A 27,844-nucleotide genomic window follows, 5' to 3' on the forward strand; every position below is an offset into this window, starting at 1 on the left:
TGATTTTTGCCAAAACGATTGATTTATTATTATTTTCTTTTGTCATTTGAATTTGGGAAAACTAGTTGACAAGTTGAAAGTGGAATAATACAACCATTTTGTGAAAGCTTATACTGTGTTTAATAATAATTCAAAAGGAAATATTTTTCATGGAAAATAAAAGATCCCCTCGAAAATTTGGAGCTACCTCCATTTTTTTCAGCACGCCCATCAATTCTTAAACGCAGGTAGTATCATTTGAATTGGTGTCAATCTCGGTCAAGTTGTTTCATTCGAAGAATTAGTCTTCTGCATCGAATTCCACTTTTCCTATTTTGTGTTATAACCCACAAGAAATGTGTATGAAGGAAGAGAAATGAGGAATCGAAAGCAGTATTTATTTTTTATTGTTTCAATGCTAGAATACTCGGGTAGAATCTGTTGGAGTTACCTACATAAAAAAGACGTTCTCTAACTGTAACCCTCCAGAACTGGCGCCGTGATCAAAATACTCACACCAAGAAGAAAAAAGGAAAATTAATTTGAATTCTGAAATTTTGAATTCAAATTATGTGTTTCGCAATCACGAGTTGCGACAGGACCCTACTCATTGAGGTTATTGTTTCTAGAAACGGCACCTGTCCCCCCAAGCGTGGGGGGGGGGGAGGACAGGTGCCGTTTCTAGAAACCCACCTCCTGAGTGGTTACATGTGTATAGTTGTGTGTGTGTGTGTGTGTAAACCTGTGTACATGCAAGTAGGCGTGTGTGTGTGTTACGGTAAATGTGATAAATCCGGTGATTTTGTACATTCCCCGGTGATTGTTCACAACCCCCACTAAGGTTGGTAAATGTGATGAATTATTGAATATTCAGCCATATTTATCACATTTACCGTACACAATCCCCGACTCGTAATGGAGAATGTAATAAAAGTCGATACTTCAATACTTACCCAAAATTCGTTCAGTTTGCTTAGCTACTTGGCTTTTTCTATGACGTATAGTACCTCTAAGCGACGAGGGCTTGATGTCGATGCACTTGTTTGCGTCAGCGCATTTATTGACCATGTTTAGTAGGATTTTAATTTCAATTCATTTACTCCTCACTAATCCAAACCCTATTAAAATGGATTTTGGTTAATCCGAATAGAGATTTAAATGTACACTATATAAATAAAATACGATTTAGCGTAATAAATCTTTGTAGGCAATTTTCTCTTCAGTTTTATGTTTTATTCTTTTGAATTAAAAACACAATTTTTACTGCTTACAGTAGTTATTTTATGTAGGGGAGACCGGGGCAAGATGACTATGCTAACAATTTTTGTTGTTTATTAATTTATTTTTAAGGATAATAAAATTTCCTTTACATGAGCTGTTAGAGAGGCCCTTTGTAGTATTAAATATAGTACCATTTAATTTTTCAAATGAAATAAATGACGGATATTTTTATATTTTCATAACCTAAACAAATCGTTATCTTACCCCAGTACTGGGGCAAGATGACAACACTGAAAAAGGTTGAACACAATTTAATTTTTGAATATATTACAAAGTTTAACAAATTTTTACTGTGTTTTTGCATCTTACAAAGCATCAAATTAAGCGTAATGAATTGAAAAGTAATGTTGAAGTATTTAATTGTGCAGCTAGCAATAGTCACAAATAAAAATGCCATTTTCATAATTAGAACATTCTTCGCGCCACCACTCTTGGCACTCGCCACCATTCTTCTGCTGGAGGGCCACAATATTCTTCTTTACAAGCAGGACTTGTACAGAAGAAGTAATGTCATCTTGCCCCGTGTTTCGGCCCGTCATCTTGCCCCGGACTGCCTGTTTGAAAAGATTCGTCTTCATTGCCATAAAGAAAGGCGATCAATTAACGTTTATTCATGGCAATAGGCAGTATATATACTAAGTTACTCATAAATACTAAAGAAAAACGATCTATCATTTCTATATCTTTAGCAGAGCTTATTTACACATGCATGAAAGTTATAACGGAGCAGCAGTAAATAATCAGAGCTTCAGAACTAACACAAATATGACAATTTCAGAGTCTTTAAATTATTGCTGAACGAACAGCCGATAGGAGAGCCAGTAGTATCCAATTGATGCTGTTTCTAGTGGAAAACGGAAAAATTAAGACATTCGTCATCTTGCCCGACTCGTCATCTTGCCCCGGTCTCCCTTACCTTGACTCAATTTTTTGGTTATTTCGTTTGAACAGTACTTTTCTTAATTCGTATAACCTGGATCGCATACTTGTTCAACTGTATTTCTGATGTCGTGTTGGCAGACCTTTTTTTTCGGGATGTTTGCTTTCTCTCTTTTATAGAATTTCTAATAATGGTCGATATGCTTTAGAGTTTTAATTTCAAGTTTTAGTAGCTGTTATGAATTCAAAGTACACAGGTCTTTGTTGACGAAAGAAAAGTAAAGAAAGATTCGTTAAAAGCGGTGAATTATAGTAAAAATAAAATTCGTGGGGGAAAAAAAAAATGTGGAAGAACTTCCGAAGGGTATTGTTGACTAAAAAGATATGACGTAATGACAGTTTTGTCAATGTTGAAAAACTAATCTATCCCGTAAAGAAGACAGCTACAATGTTAGATTTTACTTGTATTTTGAGAAATGTTTACCGTAACATATGAAGCACATTTATCAATACGTCATGGTGTCAGAAACAGAATATTAAACGAACACTTAAGAAAAGATACATCTTTATCTTTACTAATAATAAAGCTGAAAGTCTCTCTATCCGGAGGATGTCTGTAGCATGTCTGGATGTCTGGATCTCTGTGACGCGCATAGCGCCTAGACCGTTCGGCCGATTTTCATGAAATTTGGCACAAAGTTAGTTTGTAGCATGGGGGTGTGCACCTCGAAGCGATTTTTCGAAAATTCGTTGTGGTTCTTTTCCTATTCCAATTTTAAGAACGAAAATATTATAAGATGGACGAGTAAATTGCGAAATTATCATAACGTGGAACCGTAACATGGGCACAAGCCAATTGACGAGATACGAAATTATCATAACGTGGAACCGTATTATGGGTACAAGCCAATTGGCGAGAAGATTCACCATACATTATTTGTAAATATACAGACGAACCAAAAGATGTTTTAATTATACTATTACGGGCAAAGCCGTGCGGGTACCACTAGTAAGTAATATTACCAAAGCAGTTTCAATTTTGTTTGCAATATATATTGTACGCATATAAAGTGTGTTTTATAAAATATCTAATGAAAATAATGTAAAAGAGTGTTACTTTTACTCATTTATTTGGTTCGAAATATTACTGTATTTTTTAACAGCCATCACGACGTTTTTCTAATTCCTAACTAAGCATTTTCAGAGAAGTTTAAGAAAATTTTCCTTCTTTGGAATTAAGACCTTATTCAGAAAAATTATCCGAATTTATTAAATGCTCCATTACGAGTCGGCGATTTAGAGAAAAAAAAAGCAGTAAATTGGAACCTGTTACTTGGTTTAATGGTGATTATGTCAACCGGGGCGGCAATTTGTAGTACGCCCCTCCCCCCCCCCCAATTTGAACGCTCAAAAAAAAGAATGTTTATCCAAACTTGAGGTTCATTTAATTGTCAGAAATTAATTTCAATTTCTGTGGTAAATCGAAAATTAACATTAAGAGACAAGTGAAATTATAAACGCATTTAATAAATTTCCCCCACAATAACGTAACTAATTTTCTTTAAAATTCCATATATTAAGCAATTTAAGTTTTATTTGGAGAAATTTATCAGGAGCAACCTGAAGTGGACCGCTCCATCCTTCCCCTCCCGTAGTGACGCTTTCGATTACATTATTATCTAATTTTTTTGTTCTAAGATATTTAATTAAAGTAAAGCAAAGGAAAACCAATTTTATTACTTTTTTTGATTGACATATTTTTGTCAGCTTTGATAGATATCAAACCTTGTTTTAACTGTAAAAGTAATTTTAGTGTTGAAAATATTTTTACTTTCTTCTATATCTAATATATAGAAGAAAGTATTGGATTCTTGCAAAGTTTCGAATTTTGACGGATTCGAACGTTTTGAGGTGTGCTGAGTCCATTTCGACTATTTTTGGAAAATGTTTGTCTGTCTGTCTGTGTGTGACCAGTTTTTTGTGGCCGATCTACAGCAAAAACTACCGCATGAAATCGAACGAAATTTGGTACACATATGTGCACCTATGTGAACTTGTGCCCATTGTTTTTTGGCTCAAATTCCTCCAAGGGGGTGGAGCAATGGGACGTTTTTTGAGTTACGCGTGCTTGCTATTCCTCAGGAAGTAACTGAAGGAATCAAACAAAATTTGGTCCATATGTTGCCATTAAAAGAACAGGTGCTGATTCAATTTTGGTGTCAATAACTCAAACGGGGGTTGAGCTATAGAACGTTTTTTGTCGTCAATTGTGACTGCTGTATCTCAAGAAATATTGAACGGAATGAAAGAAAAATTTATCGGCAAGTAGCCCTTAGTGGGTATAAAAGCTGATTTTATTTTGGTGTCAACAGCTGAAAAGGGGGTAGCGCAATCGTCCGTTCTTTTTTTCCATTTTGAGTGCCCTATCTCAAGAAGTAATGCTACGTTCTGGTTGAAATTTGGAATATATGTGAATCCATATGTAAACAGGCTTTGGTTCAATTTTGACGCCAATCGCTCCAAGAGGTGTTGATTTTTTTTGAGCAATCACGATTGCTTATTGTTCTCACTTGACAGTCCTTGTTGAGCAATCACGATTGCTTATTGTTCTCACTTGACAGTCCTTGATGTTCCGGTTCCTTTTTCAGCTTGGACCAGGCCTGCAGCACCATCGTCCACCGGCGGCGGCGCGGCTGCTCCTGACCACTGTCCCCCGGAATCCACTTTTGCTGGGCGGTGGCGTCCATGTCCTACACACGCATGCTCATACACAGTCGCCTACGCGCGCACGCCTTTACACACATACACACGCCTACGTGCACACTTCGTAAGCCTACACACACGCACACAACTATATACACGTAAGCACCCAGGAGGAGGGACATGCTTGGGCAGGGGAGCCATTTCTAGAAACAATAACTCTAACCAGTAGAGTCTTATCGCAACTCGTGATTGCGAAAAACATAATTTGGATTCAAAGTTTCGGAATTCAAATTAGAGTTAATTTTTTTTTTTGCGAATAAAAATAGTTTTATTAATGCAACAATAAGAAAGATAAATCGTAATAGATTGTCGTTAACGTATTTCTCGTGATTTTAATTGTATGGAAATGATCGGAAATATTATCTCAATGATTTAAAAATTTTAACTGTTGCCATCTTATGTTTGTTAACGAATAAAATATTTGTAATTGATCCAAGCAAGGCTTTTAAAATAACTTTCAATTTTCGCTCTTTGCTTTGCTTTTGTAATAATTCAGACATTGGGATGGTCGTCAAGTTTTTGCATGTGTAATTTTGCTTTTTTTGGGAATACTGCTTCCTCGTCAAGCGTGGGGAGGAATCAGAAAAAAAAAAAAGAAAAATATAGAAGAAAGTTTCGTAATAGCCACAACATACTAGTTTCTTTTTTTTTTTGGAATTAAACCCTCGTTACTCTAGAAAATTATACAAATTTAAAACATTCCCCATCACGAGTCGGGGATTGTATAAATAAACCGGTAAATGTGATAAATATTGACTAACTGATCACATTTATCAAGTTTATTGGTGATTGTGTATGATCACCGGTAATTATATACAATCACCAATTTATCACATTGACCGTAACATATGCATGTAGCATGTAGGCGTGTGTGTAACTGTGTATGTGTGTGAGCGTGCGTGCGTGTAGGACCCCCTAGAACCCAGGATCCGCTACCACCCAGGAAAAGCGATTCCGGGGGACAGTGTTCAGGACCTGAGGAGCAGTGCGTTGCAGAGGACAGTGGGCGGAAGTGCTGAAGAGGCCCCTGGTTCAAGCAGAAAAAGGAACCAGACCTCAAAGACGGTCAATTGAGAACAATAAAAAATCGTGATTAGCTCAAAAAAAAAAAAAAAAAGTATATCTGCTATTCTTAAGCTAAACTTCTTCTTGTTACCTTCTCTTCCTGACAAGGTGTTCCGCTGTGACTAGTCTTTCACTGTCGTGGAGCGGTGGTTTGCTAGTCGGAGTAGTTAAGATGTGTTTTTTTTAATTGCGCAAGTTCTGGGAGAACGTTCTCTTTTTTTTTTTTTTTTGAATGTGAGTGCTCTTTCCATCACGTGTGATTAGCCAAAAACTTGCTTTAATTTGTTTCATCAAATATTAAAGAGGGTATGCTCCTAAATAGACCGATTGACTTAGTTCGAAACAAATTTCGAAATTGGATATGGGGAAGATCAGGCCCTTTCTAAGGGTAGAAAAGGGAAATTTCTGGGTTTCGACAATAGATATATTACATAAATTTTCCTTTTTTTGTTCTACTTTAGATGAAATCAGGGGTGCTCGTGAAGGGAGAGATGGGAGAATCAATGACGCAGACTGTGTCATTGAAATTTTTAGAGAGGCTTATTCTGAGGGGTATTTATCTCTTTTTTTAGGATGGGTGCTCTACTTCTGGGGGGGGGGGGTATGATATAGCATTTGAAGGGGGTGTCATCGCTCTTGTGGAGGGGTGGATGGGTTCCCCTGCATGAGTTGTCATTTTCCCCCAACAGACTATATTCACATGACGTCACTTTGAGGGTACAATAACCGACGAAAATCCGGTTCTCTGAAGGCCAGAGTTCATTAACGTGGTTTATTCGGCTTAAGAACTCTTTTTGTTAAAAAAAGAAATCTTTGAAAATTTCTCTCAGAAATGTTAAGGCGCGTCATTTCGAATTTTTCAATGGAAAAGGGTGTGTGAAGTTAATGCAAATTCTACCGGAAAGCAGCAAAAATCATGCCTCCCTGCAAATACAGGGTGGGAGCAATTTACCACCCGTGAGTCCCTTAAATGACGAGCCTGGAAATGATGTAAAGGAATGACGAGCGATGAATTTGTTTCGAAATACTTACTTTTTGAGCAATCACGATTGCTTATTGTTCTCACTTGACAGTCCTTGATGTTCCGGTTCCTTTTTCAGCTTGGACCAGGCCTGCAGCACCACCGTCCACCGGCGGCGGCGCGGCTGGTCCTGAGCACTGTCCCCCGGAATCCACTTTTGCTGGGTGGTGGCGTCCATGTCCTACACACGCGTGCTCATACACAGTCGCCTACGCGCGCACGCCTTTACACACATACACACGCCTACGTGCACACACGTAAGCCTACACACACACGCACACAACTATACACACGTAAGCACCCAGGAGGAGGGACATGCTTGGGCGGGGGAGCCATTTCTAGAAACAATAACTCTAACCAGTAGAGTCTTGTCGCAACTCGTGATTGCGAAAAACATAATTTGAATTCAAAGTTTCGGAATTCAAATTAGAGTTAATTTTTTTTAATCTTTTTTTTCAAGATTTTAATTATCTTACTGATCTTTTCGCACAAACGCTAATCTGTATAAATAACGCATGTTCATTATGCATATGTAGTCCACTACTAGCACTGAATACGAAAACAGTACCTGCAGACCGTTCACGGTTTGGCAATGGTCTCTTTAACTTTTCGTCTGCGAGTATTTTGATAAAATATTCAGGGCGGAAAAACAGACTTATTACAGCATGAAAAAGTCTGAGAAAAGGGATAAATAAAAGAGAATGGAATTTTCAGCACCATATTTCTCATTAGAAGCCAAGACGTTTAAAATCAGGAAAATACAATTCCAAAGACAGTATTTCGTACCAATAAAGAAACGTTCATCATTACATTTACAACATTTTAAAGTTACTTTTACGACATTTTTAAGTTAAAAAACGTTCGAAAGACCTCATTTTTACAGAGAAAGAAGAATTTATAAGCCGCAAAAATCTATGTGGTAACACATACGCCGGAGAATCGAGTTTTCGTCTGCTAGTCCCCACAATAGTGTGTAATCAGGGCCCGATTTAGAAATTTTAGTACTTTAAGCACAACAAACCTTTGGGAGTTCCTTAAACAAAACAAACGAGGAACGAGCAAAATTGCACACCTTTTTGTCGTTGCAGAGATTTCGGTCCCCCAAAAGTGGTGGTGTACCTTCAAAAAAAAAAAAAAAAAACTCTGCAACCCCCACCCGGCCCCAAATCAGTGGTGCAGTTTTAAATTAAATTTTTTAGAAATAAATATAGCCTATATGTTACTTCCTGATAATACAAATACAAATACAAATACAAAAGTGACGACCAGCAACAGGCTCTGGGCCCAGCTAGACTGGTCCTAGTCAATTTACAATCCCCAGTGAAGATCAATGGCTCTCTTAAAACTATCTACTCCCTTGCTCATTACCACCTCTTCCGGTAAACTGTTCCAAGGTTCCACTACCCTGCTAAAATAATAATTTTTCCTAACATCCATGTTAGCCTGAGATTTAAATAGCTTAAAACAATGACCCCTTGTCCTGTTTTCAGTGCTAAACTTCAGCCCCGTAACATCTTTCATTTTAATAAATTTAAACAACTGAATCATGTCCCCTCGGTCTCTTCTTTGCTCAAGACTATACATTTTTAGCCTTCTAAGCCTGGAATCGTAGTCTAAATGAGAAAGTCCATTTATTAGCCTTGTAGCTCGCCTTTGAACCCTTTCCAATGCATTAATGTCTTTCTTAAGATAAGGAGACCAAAACTGAACAGCATACTCCAAATGAGGTCTTACCAAACTTCTATATAAGGGCAGAAGAACTTCTTTAGATTTGTTTGAAATAGATCTATTGATAAACCCAAGCATCTTATTGGCCTTGTAACTAGCAATGCTGCATTGTTGGCTAAACTTTAAATCCTGACTTATTAAGACCCCCAGATCAGTAACTTTGTCTGCCTGACTAATGACTGAACCTTGCAAATAATAACTTGTACGCTTATTTCCATGCCCTAAATGTACTAATAATCACTTGACATTTCCCAACATTAACAGCCATACCCCATTTATCAGCCCACTCCGTAATATGATCTAGATCCCCTTGCAGCTGTTTTGCTTGTTCTTCATTTTCTACAGTCCCCATAACTTTGACATCATCAGCAAAACAATTCATGTTCCCAGAAATATTTTTGTGAATATCGTTCATAAAAACAATGAACAAAACAGGCCCTAACACTGATCCTTGAGGAACCCCACTTAAAACCTCACTCCAATTAGAATAATTTCCTCTTACAACTACCCTTTGTTTCCTTCCGGTCAGCCAGTTTTTTACCCAAATGAAAGTTTTCCCTCCTATTCCAATATCAGCTAATTTGCTAAGTAGAGCAACATGCGGTACCTTATCGAAAGCTTTTTGAAAATCAATGTAAACAACATCTACAGGCTTCTTATTGTCCAAAGCCATGGTAACTTTGTCATAGAAATGTAATAAATTAGTTGCACAAGATTTACCTTTCCTGAAACCGTACTGAAAACTAGTCAATAGATTATTAGTCTCTAGAAAATTTACTATCTTAATTTTTATCAATGTTTCAAAAATTTTGCAAACCACCGAAGTTAGACTCACAGGTCTATAATTTCCCGCACTCCCTTTAGACCCTTTCTTGAAGAGCGGTGTAATGTTAGCTAGCTTCCAGTCCTCTGGCACTGTCCCCGAGTTATAAGAAGCATTGAAAATATTTACGATTACATCTGCTAATTCCTCCGCACATTCAACTAAAATTTTTGGATAAATATTATCAGGTCCCGGAGCCTTAGTCTCTTTAATTTTTTTCAAATGAAGTAAAACGTCATCCCTGGAAAATACAAAGTCCTCAAGCTGTACTATAGCTTGTGTCTTGTTGGTGTCAACTGTTGAGATACAGTTATCGTTAAAAACACTCGAAAAAAAGTTATTAAGAACATTAGCAATATCACTATCGTCCTGAATTAAAATTCCGTGCTCATCAACCAGTGGCCCAATATGACTATTTCGAACTTTCCCCGAATTAGCATATGCAAAAAACCTCTTAGGATTCCTGTTTATGTTATCTGCCAGTCTTTGCTCCAACTCTCTTTTCTGAATCCGTACCAAATACTTAAATTTACGCCTTGCCTTACAATATTGGAGCCTATCTGCACTGTGACCAGTTTCTCTAAACCTATGAAAAGCAGCTTGCTTGTAATTTAGAGCGTCTTTAGTTTCCCTGGAGAACCACATTGGCCAAATTTTAGTGTTGACACCCTTTCTCCTAAAAGAAACATGATCCCCAACCGTTTTCGCTAGTTTTTCCTTAAACTCTTCCCACAGAAGATTCACATCGCTATTGTCCAATCCCGAAGAAAAAATTGCTTTCAAACTCTGCCTAAGTGCCACAAAATCAGTATTTCTGAAATTGGGCACAAACCTAAAATTCTCTACTTTGTGAGTGTCAAATTTAATCCCAAACCTAATACTGTTGTGGTCACTGTCTCCAATGTGTTCCCCTACACATAACCCCTGAACAGAACCTTCCATATCACAGAAAACTAGATCCAAAATCACGTCCTGTCGAGTACCCTGAGTTACAATTTGATCTAAAAAAAAGTCACCAATTATTTTCAAAAATTCTTCTTCTCTGCTATTACAATGGTAAAAATTATTCCAATCAATTCCTGGAAAATTAAAATCTCCCATTATAATGACTGACCCCTTGCTTGAAATGTTACTAATAATACTAAACAACTGTTCATCTTGACCCTGGCTTAAGTTGGGTGGCCTATAAATGTTCCCTAAACGTAGTTTATTGCCCTTATTGTTCATCAACTCCAGCCAAAGCATATCAATCTCATTAGGCTTATCATTAATTACCAATTCATTGCAAGTTAAAAAGTCTCTGACATAAAATAAAACCCCACCACCTCTTTTACCTACTCTATCTTGTCTAAACAAATTGTACCCAGCAATAGATAATAAATCATCATCACTTTCGGTAGCCCATGTCTCGGTAACTCCAATAATATCCAACCTCTCGTCTATGTTTATGCTTTTCAATTCTTCCATCTTGTTCCTAATACTACGAGCATTTGTATAAAAAACCTTAAGTAAGCCCATCTTACCTTTATTTAATGCTGCGTGATTATTTGAATCCCAACTGTTAAAACCTTTTCTCTTACTAGCCACCATATTTCCGTTTCTACTAAAATCCCAATAGTTAGTACCCATTCGAATTCTACTCCTTAAAGCATGCCCCCCATTCCAACTTAGTTTTTTGATTCTGAATCCTCTAAAACCAAACCACTAAACATTTTGACCCCCGTAGAGCTCAGATGCAGGCCATCCCTAGCAATCCAATCGCGTTTACATTTACTCCACACATCAATAAACCTGATACTACGCTTAACGCAAATTTCCTTGAGTACCAGGTTCATACACCTAGCCCGTTGGTTTAACCAGCTCCTATGCACTCCATACCTGGGAAGCAAACCAACCACTTGGACATTTGCCGAACAGTTGGTTGCTTTGTCCAACAGGGAATCCCATTCCTTTGTAAACTCATCGTTGTTACTATGGCCTACATCGTTAGTTCCCACCCACAAAGTAACTACATCCTCTTTATTAAATACCCCCTTCTTTTCAGCAACCCTATTTACATCTCTCACCCGAGCCCCTGACAAACAACATCTAGCCACCTTACGTCTAACTCTGCCTATTGAGTTTCCCACCTCACGCACCATTGAATCTCCCAAAATTATACCCTTTGTTTCCCAGTCTGTTGCCTCGGCAATAACTTTCCCCTTTACCTCTGGAATATTCCCACTATCTAACACACAGCTAATGCCCACCTCCTTTTTACTAACTTCCTCCTTTACCTCTGGAATATTCCCACTATCTAACACACAGCTGATGCCCACCTCCTTTTTACTAACTTCCCCCTTTCCCTCTGAAGAGTTTACTCCATCTACACTCCTACAGCCTAATGCTAACTCACCCTCCAAAGTAAGCATCCTAACTCTGATTTCTGAGAGTTCAACACAGTTAGTGCAAATGAAATCCTTCTCAGACTCATCCTTCCCCTTAAACAAGCAGAAAATCTGACATAGGTCACAAGAAATCCACTTGTCCCCTTTACCACTTTTAACCTCCTTCATTATGCATATAACCCCCATACTAGCTCAAAATGATACACTTAAAATTCAATACAAAAATGCAAAATTGAAGAAATAAAACTAATTATTAGAATTAGAAAGCATTAGAAGTAAAAGGTACAAAAATTTCAAAATCCTAAGACAAGCCATCTATAGACAAGCCAATCCTAAGACAAGCCAATGTAGCCATCTATAGTGAAAAAATGGCTAAAACCGGTCCAGTAGTTTTGAAACTTACCCCGGACATGTATACAGAAGTAGTCATTTATGTATACAGATATAAATTTTGTAAATTGTTCACCCTCCATCCCTTGTCTACAATGTTAAAAGCCACATGCAGGGAGGCTAAAAAGCCCTTCTACTCCCTGGCCACATGATCACGTGGTCGACCGTTGCTTTCTTATTTACCCTTTTGGTGATTGAGAAGAGCCTTCTCTTACTTTCATTTCCATGTGCATTCGTCGGCGGCTCCTCCTCCCTCCTCCTTTACACGCAAGACCTGTCATAAAAAGTTTTTGGTTTTCAGTTCCTATGCAATGAGTCATAGCACAGTTTAATGACTTAATGTCATTCAACAGGTGAATTTGAGTGGAAAATAATTGAGCTGTAGGGCTGGTGAGCCCTACTTTGAGTTGTAATGGTTAATTTTTGGGATTTTAGCTTTATCGTGCGCAATTTTAATGAAACGAAATGTGATTTTATAGTTTGAAAGTTTTCGTACATTTATGGAGGATCTTTCCGGTAAAAAAGATGGTATGGCTGATCGCAGGGCGGAATTAGAGCGAAAAAGGCAAAAATTAGCTCTTCTACGAGAAGAAAAAGCTCGAAGAAAACGGGAGAAGGAAGCCCAAAAGGTAAAATCATTATTTGCGAATATTTCAAAAATTGAGCAGATTTCTGCCGTTGAAAATAAAAATCAGGTTCTTTAGAGATTTTTTTTAAAAACAATCTGATGGTTTATTCACGCAAGACATTATGTGATAGAATTTTATTAATTTTGTAGTTTATGTGTTTTTTCTTTTGTAGTTGTTTCAGCGATGGTGCTTTTAATTGTGATTACAAAAGATAAACATCATGATATTCGTAAGAAATAATTGCTATTTTCACAGCTGTCATTCCTCTAAATCTTCAAAAGGGCAAGTTTCTAGGAATGTCACTTTCGTCTCATATAAATAGTATTTCTCTAATAGTATCTAGTATTTTGCCCTGATTGATGGGGACAGGGCTTACATCATCTGTCTATCCCTGAAACCCCAAATTTGAGCTGTTTTTTTCTAAGATTTTATGAATACAGCATATCTTCTTATTTGATAGTAGTCTAGTTTGAATGTTGGCTGTTGTCATCTTGTCATTTAAAGCCTCAAAGGCATGCTAAATTTCCTAAAGAAGATATTGTCCCCTCAATCAAAATATTGAGGTGTGGCATGTCTCTCCTACTCATCCCCATTTCCCTAAAAATCTCACAAACTTCTCAATATTTGGGTTTTATATAGTTTTACATGAGTCAAAAGCAAGGTGCCATTTTGAATTTCTCCATTGTTTATAAAATTAATTAGTAACATTTAAGTCCCTTCCAGGTTCCTTATTCCTAGTTGATTTGGTACTTTTTATTTACACCCAAGCAATTTCAGAAATTTTTCGTACCTAAAACCCTGCATTCATTTCAAGTTAATCCTCCTGCAATGGTAGTCTGTATCAAACCCTGTGTATGCATCACTACTTAACTTAAAAGAGTTATGTTTTTAAATGATATTTTTGTTTGTAAGTAAAGTGAAAAAAGAAAATAATATGTTGTCGCATATTTACGTATGAGTAAAAACTTTTAAACCTATTGTTTATCCCTATTTCATTCAATAGTTTTCTCTCAATAGATAAATAAAGTATTCTATATTTTTAGTCTGATGAATCTGTTGCTGTTAACTTACAACGTGAAAGAGATGTACTGTTTGAAACTGATAAACTGTTAGCATCTTTGAATGTGACTACTTCAATATGTGAGTATAAAAATTTTATTATTTCTTTTACTACTTATTATTATTAGAATTATTCTGAATAAAACGTTTATTTTAAGCAGCATTGCTAAAGTTGTCAAGTAAGGCTGGGCAATGCATCGTGAAAAACCAGTGTGCTTCCTACATCGTTCAGTTATAATTTTTTTACATCAGTTTATAATTTTTCTTTAAACCAATGTGTCAATAATGCTTCGATGTACAGATACTGGTCCAGGGTTGCTGTTATTTTAATCTCTAATTTTTTAACACTAATGTCAATTAGCTGAGTGTCAATCCAATCTGTTTTTACAATGAAGGTGCAAAGAATTAGACCTCTATTTCTCCCAAAACATGTAAGAATTGCACATGTTCTTAGTTATAGACGAAAGATATGTTGATGAACTAGTAAGTTTAAACCAGAAAAAAAGCAAAATTTAAAGAGCAAAATGTCAACAAAAAATAAAACATGTATTTTCTTGTTATAAGAAGTGGAGTTTCTAGCACAGATCTTATACGGGTCGGTAACTCGTAGTAACCAAAGCTTAATACCAATGTCAACAATCCCCCCCCCACCAAAAAACTTTATTGTTTTTTATGTTAATATGAAATTTATATAATTTTCAGAAACAACTCAGTTCTATTTTTGTATCATAACAAAAATTTGGAAGACAAATATAAACTGCAAATCCATTAAATGCAAAAATTGTAGTAGATGATAAATGTAACCTCCCCTTCCCCCTGCAATATTGGGCACTCTATTTTCTTTAAATTTATTATATGAAATATAATTTAAGACGTATTGGTGGAAATTTTCAGAATAAGTAAAGTAGAGTAAAACTTCTATTATCCGAACCTATATTGAACAAAACTCTCCGTTAACCAAAATCGGTTTTAATTCACTTTTTTTTTTCCATTTTCTATTATCATCTAAAATATTCTCTTAATGAACATTCATTTTTAAACCCCCTACCCCCCGCCCAACATTTCTTTTGTATGCCAGCCGTCCTTTCCAAACTACGAGTGCAGATGAATATTTTGGAATTCCTTCTCACAAACTCAATTCTGGGTATGAGTGTACTCTTCCCCACTTTCAAGTGTTCCTCTTCTAAACAAAAACACACCCCATTTCAAAATTAGGTCATACTGCCGAGTCCCAGAACAATCAAATATGTTATTGCACCGTCTGATTGTAAGCAAGTACAAAGAATCACCTCTTTTGTCATCTCAAGAACATAGAAGTTTTCTTCGCAGCAGAATTTGAAAAGGGGGAGGTCACTTTGTGTCACTTATCCTTTGTGGACAATTCTATTCCAGAAAAGGAGAAAGGAAGGCAAACCCGTTTTGCTGTTCTCTGTCACGTTAGGCAGCTGGCCAGAATTCGAAATTTTCGTGCTATTCTGTTTGTTCTCTTTTTCTGTTGCTACATTTTCGATCAGAATTTTCTTGAGTGCTATCAGTGAAGTTGGTAATTTTGACCTGCCGGGGGATCTGACAGAACTTTAGCATTGTCTTTCTTATTTTTGAAACTCATGTTTTTTTCTTTATGATGGCTTCCATTAAAAGAAAACCAATCATATCAACCATACAGGAAAAATATGATATATCGTTATGTGACTAGAATTGGGTGAAGCTGTTACAAAACCAGATGAAGCTTCCATTTAAACCATTGTAAATTTTGTTTCAGAAATAAATTAATTTTCATTTATAATTTAAAATTTATTTTAAAGTTAAAATAGCCGTAACAGTTGAATGACGATACTACATATTAAACTAGATGATTATAGATTAATTCTCGATTATCTGAAATTTTCGATTATCCGAGTAGGTTCGGTCCCAATTACTTCGGATAATCGAGGTTCTATTGTATTTATATTTTTTTTTATAAAGTATGAAATCCTCTTTGAGTGTCACCCAGTGCGGCCCCCTTTTCCCGCTACTGATTACAAGGAACCTTATTTTTAATGCTAGAATATGTGAGCTTTTGAGTGGAATGCATGACTTTGCATCCATTTACTGACACCTTTTTGCATTGAAAAAACAGGCTCATTGTAATATCAAAATTTGCGCATATAACACTGCTTTATAACATAATGAATTCCTTTCTGGTACTGAAAGCTGTTCATTCGTATCTGGCATGATATATAATTTTTATACCTTGTATATATTTTGCAAAACTTAAACAAGTAAGCTTAGTTATAAAAAAACAAAAACAAAAAAAACTTACATTGTGATGCATCGTTACATCGCGATGTAAGGTTGGCGATGCATCATGATGTAGAAATTCCTACATTGCTCAGCCCTTTTGGCAAGCTAAAGCTTGTAAAAATAAGCATAGATTAATCGTTAACTTTCGCAACTCTTTAGCCGATAATTTCTTTAAAATTTTTTTTTTTAATTTCCAATGGCTGGCAGCAAGAAAAGGTTACAAAGAACAAATTAGTAAAAACAAACACAATACACAGAACAAGAAACAATACAGGAACAGTAGAGTGAAATATTTAGCTGCCCATACGCTCTCTTGCTTCCCAATAACGGTCACACAGGCTACGTCTGGAAAGCTAGGTGCAAGTGTCGAATGTCCATTTCTTCGTTTGAATTCCAAAGGGGACAATTGGGACTCTTGACAATCCTCAAGCGGTGAAGGTGTTTTGGTAAACAGTCATGGCCAGTTAAAAGTCGAAACAAAGCTACTGACCCTGCTCTTGGTGCTGAAGGGACAAAACTTTATCAAAAAGGGACATTTCTTTAAAAATAAATCTTTATTAATAAGTATGTTACTCATCTTGAGATGACGTTTCCTACTGCAGTGGCTGCTGCAAAACTCTAGAATTTGATTGTAATTTGTGACATTTAATAAAAAATCCTATAATGTACATAGATTTTGAGTATAAGTTTGACTCCAAGTCCAGATTTAAAGAAAATCTTTTGAATTGCCCAAAATTTTGATACTGTTTGTTAAATCAGCCTTTTATTTCTTTCTGTAATGAAAAGCTTAATTACACTACTTAAGGCTGCTCTTCAGTGGGAAAGAAAAACCATCTCGCTTGAAAATGGGCCTTTTCTTTAAACGAAAGCAGTGTACATCAGTGAAGTGATTGACACTTCAACAACCAATAGAACGAGCGGTGGCCGATGAAAGTGTGGATCATGTGACCTGTCACATTTTGCAAGGGGACAGACCGGACGCTCCCCTGCTGTGCAGAGTAGTCGAAGGAGGTAATAGCTGACGGCGAAATGAAACCGCAGCTTTTTACAGACCCTTCCAAGGAAATTCTAGTTCTTTCCCTCTTGAGTCTTGACTACATAGGTAAAAGAAAAATAACTCAGTGTAAAAGGCGCGGCATTTTGCAATCCCGCTTGTGATATTAATTTATTTGCATTCGCACTAAAATTAATTTTTGAAACGAAGATTTTTTCCCCCATTAATACGGTTCCTGATCTCATCTAGGAAAAATTAACGAATGAATGAATATTTGCAATAAATTTATAAATTCGTTTTATTTTTAGAAAAATGTTCGTTATTGAAAATTGATAATATCAAAAAAGGAAGGAAAAAAAAGATAGCCTGCATGACCACACTGAATTTTAACGAAATGAACTCCAAATTCTAACCAAAAAATATTCTTTAAAAATGGATGATCCTACTTAATAAATTTGAAAAATCGAGTGCCGAATAAAAGTGGGGACTAACTAGTTACCGGTTGGCGAAATTCTTTCACTTCCTCTGCCTGTTTGCCACTCTCCCCAACCCCATCCGAGTTAGCAGAAAACATTCTTAAAAATGAAACTAGATCCTCTTTGCATAGTTAATACTTGATTGTACAATAAACATTAATGCCACTAATTAGTTACATTAACCTTTATTTGAACTGATAATATTTATATTTTAGTGCTAAATTAAATACTACTTTGTTGGTTAGTTACCTGTTTTACAAATGTAGTGGCGACTAGAAAAAAATGTGGCTACTATAAATACCTTTTCTCACCACTGGTGACCAGAAAATTCCCCTAATCTTTATCTTTGAATCCTTTTCTTTTTGAAAAAATATTTATTTATTTATCTAAGTACTATATGCAGATGAGAAGGCTACGATAGCATTTCTCAAGGGGTTGTTATGGTGAAAGTTCTTTCAAATTGAGCATAACAACGGCAAAGTCGCGGACGGCTACGGATAAGGATTTCCTGAATTTGAAAAATTAAAGATTTTTCTCTGATCTTTGTATGCAAGGGTGCTCACCCTGCTCCAAGCTCAAAGGCAAAAATCACTTTTTCCCCCACTCTCAATGTTTGTAAACTATCTTGCGTTGAAATTTTGCAATAAAACTAAACCTAGCACTTTTAGAGTCTCAGATTCCCAGTTACTAAATTCGGCAAAATACATGAGGTATTACATGCACTATATGACCAAAAGTATTGGGACACTTTCAAAAATTCACAATTTTACGGATTTCTCAAAAAATAAAAGACCAATTGCTCTCTGCTCTGTAATTTTTTTCTCATGAAAAGTATACTCCAGACGTCAAATCCAATAACAATTAAGTCTGCTATTCATTTAGGGGACCAGCAACAAATAATCTGTTCTTATCATGAATCACTCTATAGCGATGGCAGGAAAGTGTTGCCAGTTTGCTAACAATTCCTTACCATTCGTCGCCTATCCTAGAATTATAGAAATTCGGCTCATTAGATTGCTGATAACTTTTTAAAATTTAAAGAAATTGCGGTGGAATTTTTTTCATGGATTGTAGGATGTATCTGAGCTTTGAATTATGAACGTTATAAATTGCTATCTTTCGTGTCTGCGCAGTGAAAAATTAATAGCTTTAACTGTTCATATTTCAACAAATTTTCAATATTTTAACTTCAAATTTTATTATTATGTTTCTCTAAAATGCTGTCAAATATTTTAAAAGTTTAGTAACGTTTGACGAAATACTCTGCGTAATATAAGGCGAAAACCTTCAAAAAAATTTTGCATTTTTGAAAGAAATGCTTATATTTCCATGGGTATAAGAGATACTTTCACAAAAATATAAAAATAAGTTTTTGATAGATTTTTAACTCATTTCTGAAAATTATAGCTTATTCCCAGCAATTTGCAATGAAAAATTATCAAAAAACTTTTTTACTCAATTTGTTGTCGGTCCCCTAAATGAATAGCAGACTTAATTTTTATTGGAAAATGACAACTAGAGTATACATTTTATGCGAAACAAATTATAGAGCAATTGGACTATTATTTCTCGAGAAATCCCTAAACATGTGAATTTTTGAAAGTGTCCCAATGCTTTTGGTCATATAGTGTATATAGTGCTTCTACTTCAACACATTGAGCTTTTATTAAAATTTTCTAATAAGTCTTGTGAGTGTCTGATCCTCGTTAGTTGTCATAATAAATATTAAGGGTTGTACTTTTTCTCAGGAGGCACGAAAATATTACCTACATGTATATCTGCCTGAAAAAAAAAAAAAAAAATCTCGAAATACTTAGATGGAAAAAAATCTCAACGCCTCGCTCTGCCAGATTTTAAAGTTTTTATCGCTCTGCCTCGTTTTCATGCATCTTGCATTTAATGAATCAATAATAAAAAATAAAAAAAGGGCAAGAAACAGATTTGCAGGAAATACATAAAGTTGAAACAAAAATGAAAATGAACAGCTTACATTTAGGAAAGCAATTATAGGTACAAGTAAGGGTTCACAATTAAAAAAAAAACAAACAAGACAAACTTTTTCTTTTAAGTTCTGTGTTACGCACTTCTGTGCCGAAAAATTATCGTATCCTGTCTTCAGTCACAGAATAAAATGAATGTTCCAATCCAATGATTATCAAGTAATTTTCATTCGTATAGAACAAAAATCTTTTTTGAGATCCCACATTTTCCATTCTATTGACTCCTAGTAATATGTAAATACAGCGAGAGAAAGGATTTAGCTTCTTGTTTAGGAGAGGGAACCATTTCTATATTTAATTAACATGATCTTTATCGTAAGCATACTATTTACTCAGAAATACTCCCTATTTTCCCAAGCACTCTGTTTGAGGGCTATGCCTTTTAATTTTCTCGAAAATAAAAATTTTCAAAATGCACTTTTAGACGATCTCTGGTAGTATTTGGAAGTAAGTAAGAGGTCCTGTGATCTTCCACCAGCAAATTTTTGAACTTGAAACGCCAAAAACACAATTTCAGGTTCTTCAATTCTGTTAGGAAACGGGGAGTTCGGAAGCTTTCCCCGGAATTTTTCGAAATAGTCTAAAAACGCAGTCTTAGTGTGATGTTGGGGGGGGGGGAGGCAAAATTTTTAAAGTGTTATAAACATGATTGTAGGCCATCTTTAATAACGTTGGGGACATGCAGGTTTTTGAAATCCAAAAATGCAATTTTAGACGACTTTTTTTTTTTATGGTCAAAGAAGGACTTTTCACAAACTCCCTTCCCGAAATTTTTTGAAATTAAAGCCATAAAAACGAAATTTAAGACGATCTTTAATGATGTTTTTTTAAGGGGGGGGGGGGGGTGCTTATGTGACCTGAAAACCTTTATGCCTGTAATTAATTTTTTCTACATTGTATTAAAATGCTGATCTAGCTTCTGAGAATGAAAATAGAAAACAGTGAAAACTTGTAACCCCCCATTCTATATTGTTCACATTTTAGTTAGCTTTGTCGGCAACATAAGGCTGAAAACGTCATTAAAACTAATACATACAATGCTTAGTAATTCTACCACGGTGTGTTTTTTACATTAACTGAATTATATTAAATTGCTAATATATTTTTCATGATTTTCTATGTGTTTAATGAGTATGTTGGTGTACGGAATGTTTTCCGCAATTGAATTTTCCACCTCCCAAACCTTCTAAAGAAATTTGACGAGTCTGGCTCTTAAAGACACAAATAATTTTCAAAAATGTTTGTTGAGCTGTGGAAAGCACTTTATGTGTACCATTTGTAGTAACATAAAACACATGTAAAACGATGCAAAATACCCAGTATCTGGAATACGATTTAATCTATATATAAAAATATTTTTCTACTGGAAGGGAAAAATGTCAACTTTTCGCATTCGACAGCATTGTAACAATGTTCATTATATTGTAAATAAACAATTTGACTCAGAAATATTCCTTTCAAATCTATTTCTTTTCAAACCACAAATTTGAAAAAAAGCAGATGTTGCGAATTTAACAGCTAATAGCACGCATCTACATGGATTCACTTTCAAAAGCACTTGATTCTTCACGAAAGCCTTATAGGAAAAGAGGAAAGAAGAAAGGACGTCCAGCGGAGGTCATTGAGGGGAACTAATGAGAGGGTAATAAATCTTACACCCCATTAGCACTTACCCCTTAAGTCTGTGCTTACCCCTCAAAAAGGGGAGGTTTCTAATAAAGGGCGGGGCGAATGCAAAAAGTGAACGTATTTTGAAATTTTTTTCAATAGTTAGAACATGATATTTGTTTAAAAAATGGTCGCATTATTTCAAACAAGATCTCAAAAGAGAGCTGGAAATATTTTGCGTGTCAGGGCGTTCTTAAAATTTCGATAGCACGAGTTGCAGATGTTTTACAGAGCGAAATGTCCAACAGTACCTCGTTTTCGAAGAAATTCATTTTTTCTCGAATTTTAAAAAATCGGAGAATGGACACATCAAAAAAGTAAAAACTAAAAGAAACAGACATGGTCTTGAAAAATACTCAGAAAAAAAACCGGATCCGAAAACTTCACAGGAATTTGTAAAACAAGCTCCAACTTTCTCCGTAGGTTAACATTAGATCCGAATCTTTCAGACTCTCAGTGAAGAGCACCCTTAAGTCAGCCCACCACTATGCTAACCAGCATGTAGATTTTCTATTGTTTTCCATTATCTTCTTAAAATTTACGCGTGTTCTTCAAACTACTGTCGATTTTTTGATCAGGAGCCGTTCAGTTGGATAGAGAGGGTCACATCTGAATAGTAAACGAAAAAATCAAACTGTAATGCTGAGCAAAATCAAAAATTAGTAATGCAATGCAGATCATTTGAGTGAATGTATTGTGAATAACAAAAGCAGGGATAAAGTTTCACACGTGTTTCGTTGATCTGTATATGATAATGGAAAACATTTTAAAAAGATTCACAACTCCAACAAACTATAGGGGGCACTGCAGCCACTGTCTAATGACGGATGAAAAAGGTAAAACAAATGCATGCAGTAGTATAGAAAATGCTCATAAGCCTAGTAAATTTTGTATGTATGCATGATTGTTTCGCTTTATTCTTCTTAAATTAATTTTCAAAGTCTTGTGGATATTCTGGCCCACTTAGAAAGAAATGAGAATTCAAGAAGCATTACTAAACGTCAGAAATTAATGCAAACTACATAGTTTGTAGTTTTAAGCAGCCATTTCCACAATGCTGAATTCGATATTTATCAATTCTTGATAAAACTAAATAATAATTGTGACCTGACAAGCATAACAATTAAAGCTATATCATTTAATTATATGACATTACGAATTATTATCAAAAGAAGATGATACTTCTTTGCCTTGCTTGGCTAGCACTAATTGTTTTGCATTTGTAGCTGAGTTATTTTTCTCAAATTGCCGAATCGGTTATCTTAAATTTGTATGTTTCTAATTTCTGAGTTATGATTTAATTATGTCATGCTATGCAAGTCATCACCAAAATTCTCACGGATATATGGTGGTAATTTTCTTTTAAATTGATCTACCATTATTTCTTTTTACTTATCGAATTCTGTAATCTTTCTACTGTTTTATTCCATTCGTGATAAAAAATAAAAAGGTTTTAACTGACATGCGAAATCTCACCAAGGGTTCTTTGCTCGCACAATACTAAAACTATAACCCTAAACAAATTTGGTGAAACCTTTCAGCTGAGAATGAAAGCAATAAAGTAAATTCTTTCTCGGTTAAACATTTTTCATTTCGTTCTACGATAATATATTCAGGAAAATATTTTGCATAATGTCCATTCCAACTAAATGCTGCTGTAAAATATGGTTAGTTAAATTAATTAAAGATTAAAAAAGAAAAAAAAAAAACCCTATATTCTTACAAATTCACACAAAACAATAAAAATTTTTACCTGGTATAATGTTATGCAAGTTTGTTAATCCAGAGTTTCCTTGTGTTTGCACTTTCACTATTTAACAATCAACTCTCTTTTTAGAAGGAAAAAAGGAAAACTAACATTATTTTGAGAAGCTCTAGAATACTATTAATAGACGAAACAATTTCTGTAGTTGAAAGCAATCTAAGACACATCGAATGCATTAACAAATACTCACAACAAACTGCCTATATTTACCAACAGGCACACGTTCAATGCATTGTTTTACCTTTTTCTTTAATTTTGTAAATCCCCGCAAGGTAGTGTATTCAAGCGCTGGAATTGCGAATTGTCTAAAAAAGCTAGTTAAAATTTTGATGTTATTGAGAATTTTTTTCCCAGTGTGTTCACATATTATTCAGATTTTACATTAATGTTTCATTTTTTAGCTTCTCTTCCAAGTACTATATCCGATTCAAGTTTATCTGATGCATCTATAAATAAACCAAATGTCGTAGTGCCACCTCCACAGCCTAAACCAAAGTAATTTTTTTTTTAACTTTATTTAAATGCTGTTTATGTTACCATCAATGAAGTTTTATATAAACTTGTAATGTTCAAGCACTTTTATCAGCAATATTGCTTTTAAAGTTAAACTGATAAACTTTTTTCCCCACAGAAAAGTCAATCTTTCTGTTGTGAATGTGCATCAGACTACAGTTGCTCCGGCAGAAAAAGTAGTTTATGACAGACAAACACAGACCTTACATTCAGCTGTTGATAAAGAAGGTATGTTACATGTTAGTATAAATTGTATAAAAGGTTAATTTTTGTGTAAATATATGTTTGAGCAAAATTTTAAAATTGTCTCTTCGAAAGATGTATAGTAATTAAAATATATTTTGAAATGTTATTGTTATATAAAACTCCATAATGCTGAATGTTTTTTTTAATCATTAAAAGCTTCCAAAAATGAGCGAAGGGAAGGAAAATTAGGGAAAGCATGTCAGTTTTAGACATTGCTCAGAAAATTGCTAGTTTAGTTCAAATCTTCTTCTTTTTAAAAGGAAAATTTCTCATTGTAGTATGGAGAAAATATGTGATTTAAAAAAGCAATGACTTATATACTGGAGTAACCACAAGGCCAAAATGACATTAAAAATTTGCCCTTGAATATTAATTCTAGCAATGTTTACAAAAATTGGTTACAAAAAGTACTTTGCTGAAAATACAGTTTTAATTTAAGAAAAAAGTTATTAGAGATTTTTCATCTCACAAGATCTTTTATTGTGTTCCTGAGGCAGCCCCAGATAATATAGACAAAGAATGCAAAAGCTGTTACCAAACAATTTTCAAAAACTGCCGACAGTTTTGACATTTTTTTAAAGGAAATTCTTTATTTACCCTAGTTTTCTTTTTGTTGCAGTTCTTGGCAACATGGCAATAGAATTTGCAACATTCAAAACTGACACATTTTAAAAATTAACCATGCTGTTTTAGCTATCATGCTAATGTCATGGTGACACTTCTTTTACATAGAATTTAGAAATTTTGCTGTTGTGCTATGTAATAAGTTGGGTGCACGGGGCTTTTTTTTTGCAGAAAATTCTGAAGAAATTATTTAAGTTCACCGAACGTTTTGCATTTTATCTAGGTCTGCCCTGAGAGACTATAGCAGGAGTGCCCACCTAGGAGGATAAAGGTCATGATGGCATTGAAATTCTTAGAGGGATGTTTTGAGGACTAATTTTTCTTTTTTTTTGGGGGGGGGGGGGCGCGAAATTAAGAAAGGGCTCCCCCCTTGCTCTTAGGAGGGGGATCCGTGACTATGAATATGATGTAAATGCTCTAATTTTTCTAGCTTTTATTCAGTTTCAAAGCTGAAAGTGATATTATTAAAAACAAAATTTAACTTTGTAAATAAATATGATTTTAATTGATACAATACTTGTTTTTTTTTTGCTGCTAATAGGAAACTAAAGTAAGTCGTTTTTTATGTGTCAAACATTTTATAAACCATATTAAGTATTTTTATTTTGTAAAATTTTTTGTTTTTATTATGTTTCTTTAAACATGAAATTTTATTTTTCATAGCTGCTGCTGTAGATTACTATGGTAAGTCTTCATTTGTTTTTTCTTTTAACTACTCACTTAAATAACATTAATTGACTTTTAGTTGAGTGATGTTTTTCTTTTTAAAACGTATAAAAATTCTATACTTGCAGTAGATATTGCCTCATTACTGAAGTTGCATGCCTTCAAATACATTTGTTAGTAACTTTTATAAAGAGCAATTTGTTTTTAAATTGTTTTAGTCATTTAGAACTAAGTTTCTCTTAATTGAGAAGGTGAGTCATTAACACTTTCAGGTATTTCGACCGCATATCTCCCTCCGGACTGGAATTTTTTGGTGCTTTAAATGATTTTTTAAAAAATACTTCAAAGATGTGTATTTTAGTAATTTTTATTGTATTACATACTTGAAGATGTTTTCTTTTGTAATAAAGGAACTATTTGAAAGTAATAAGAGTCAACTTTTTGTAAGAAATTATCGAAAAAAGCATGTTTGAAAAAAAAAAAAATGTTCTGCATTGGAAAACATAATTTTTAACCATAAAAGACTACATAGACTAAATTAAAAACTTACCTAAATCTTGAAAAAATATCTGAAAATAAGTTTAATTTTTAAATAAACATTATTTGATAAAATTCTTTTGTATGGTACATTTTAAAGCACAAACTGGAATTTAAACCCCCCAATTCTATCACGTTTAATGTAGTTATTTATGCCTGGTGCTGCCATCTATATTATTTTTTGAAAGTAAAAGGTTCAAAGATAGTATCTAAAAAGGCTAGGAACGTATATAGCTTGTACTTTTATAGCCAAGAGAGTAAAAATTTGACCCCGAGAGAATCTCTGGCTTAGTTAACTTCCCCAAAAATGGCAACAAAAGTGACGCTTGGACATAGACCTCAAAGTGTTAAGTAACTTACTAATGATAACTCGCTATAATAATCCCTGCAAAACTATTTTCATTTCTCAAATTATATTAACTAATCTTTTTGCCGCTTTAACTGGTTTATCTGCCTCAATTACCAGTAGCACACTATGGCTTGATCTTGCACCGACTGTTGGATCTTTGATCTTTCAAAACCGGGGCAAATTTTGAAACTGCCGCCTTCAGTAGCGTAACTATGGGGTCTAGTGCCCCTGGCGAACTAAAGAAATTGCGCCCCCCCCCCATCCCAGGGTCACCCACATGGGAAGTCATAGGAGGTTATTGTGATCCTTCCCCCTTTTTTTTTCTTTTTGAACATTTTGATTAATTGATTCGACAAATAGGAGGCAGCATTGTAATTTTTTTTCTTATTTTCCTTTTTAGAATTGTTTTCAATGATGCCCAATGTTCCTTAGATGTTATATACGTGTATTTTTATGTACTCACTCTAGCTCTTTTTCTTGCGAGTTTTTTAAAAAAATTTTAAAATCATTTTTCAAATTCTATAATCAAAAAAAAAAAACTCTCTTAACATTTTTTTAAAATCAGTCGAAATGCCGCCCCCTGGCTACTGCGCCTCTGGCGAGAGCCACTCCTGCCAACCGCTAATTATGCTACTGGCCGCCTTTACCCATCTTCCTTCAGGCTTTTATATTGAGTTTCACAAAAAAAAGGGGAAAAAATCAGGAGAAATAGGTGAATTTGCTGCCTCCCAGAATTTGCTGCCCAAGGCAAGGACTCGCTGTGCCTCGAGCTTCTTTCTTGCTCCCCCTACAATCTGGCACTGCTTGTACCATAAAAACCAATAGAAGCATCTTGAAACTTCTACCTCATTTACAGTGTTTCTCTCAGAATAGGTTATGCTTTTTGGCAACATAATAAACTCTCCGTAAACATAAAACTAGTTGAGTATTTTTGGGGTCTAATCCTCTTATAAGCTGGTTAACAGCTTTCATTCTCTTCCATTATTGTTGTACCATTGTGTATTATTGTACCATAACTGACGTTTACCAGTTTAAAGCTGGATTACTTACACTTATATAAGAGTTAATATGAGTTTAAGAGTTATGAGTTTTTTTAGAGTTGACATAAGTTTTAAGTTTCTGACTTGATATGAAATAAACATCATTAAATTGTCCTTTATTGACATTAAAGAAAAAAAAATACTGCATCCTTAATGACTCACCTTCTTATATTAAAATCATACATCATCTAGCTTTGTATTTCTAGCTTTCTGTTACAAGTTAATTGGTTTATGTATACAATTACATATTCATCCAAACTTTTAACCAAATCGTCATGCAAAAGGTTAAATAAATAGTCCTTACCATGGTTCTTCTTTTCTATAGTTCTTTCCAAAACCATGTATTAATGAGACTGAATTTTTACTGCAAAAAGTGTGCTGAAAAAGTTTCTAATTTTGCAAAGATTGGCAACTTTTATGGTCGTTGCTAATATTAATATAATTTTATGTTGAGCAGAATATCAACTATTAGTATTAACTTTTTAGGTCAAATTAAGTGTTTGGCATATCAAAGAAAATTTTCAGTGCAAAAAAGGCTTGGAGAAAAATATTTTTTTTTTTGCTATCACAATTCACCTTTTATTATTTAGTTTCATTAATTTATTTCATACCTATTTATGTATGTAATTGTCAGTAAAGGTAGTTATCCTCTAAGAATTATTTTCTAAGTTTGAAAATG

At 34.7% G+C, this 27,844-nt stretch overlaps 1 protein-coding gene across 2 annotated transcripts in view; it reads left to right on the plus strand.

Moving 5' to 3' along the window:
* Positions 1-12,589: 12,589 nt before the first annotated feature.
* The window catches only part of LOC129221435 (cytoplasmic dynein 1 intermediate chain 2-like), a 39,158-nt gene continuing 23,903 nt past the window's right edge, over positions 12,590-27,844 (plus strand). For both annotated transcript variants that reach the window (XM_054855920.1, XM_054855921.1), the window contains exons 1-5: positions 12,590-12,945; positions 13,989-14,085; positions 23,592-23,685; positions 23,822-23,931; positions 25,237-25,257. In XM_054855920.1, coding sequence (XP_054711895.1) covers positions 12,817-12,945; positions 13,989-14,085; positions 23,592-23,685; positions 23,822-23,931; positions 25,237-25,257 — 451 coding nt within the window. In that variant the 5' untranslated portion in view covers positions 12,590-12,816. The remainder of the gene's footprint in view (positions 12,946-13,988; positions 14,086-23,591; positions 23,686-23,821; positions 23,932-25,236; positions 25,258-27,844) is intronic.

The sequence above is a fragment of the Uloborus diversus genome, chromosome 4 (genome assembly GCF_026930045.1).
Source record: "Uloborus diversus isolate 005 chromosome 4, Udiv.v.3.1, whole genome shotgun sequence".
NCBI lineage: Eukaryota > Metazoa > Arthropoda > Arachnida > Araneae > Uloboridae > Uloborus > Uloborus diversus.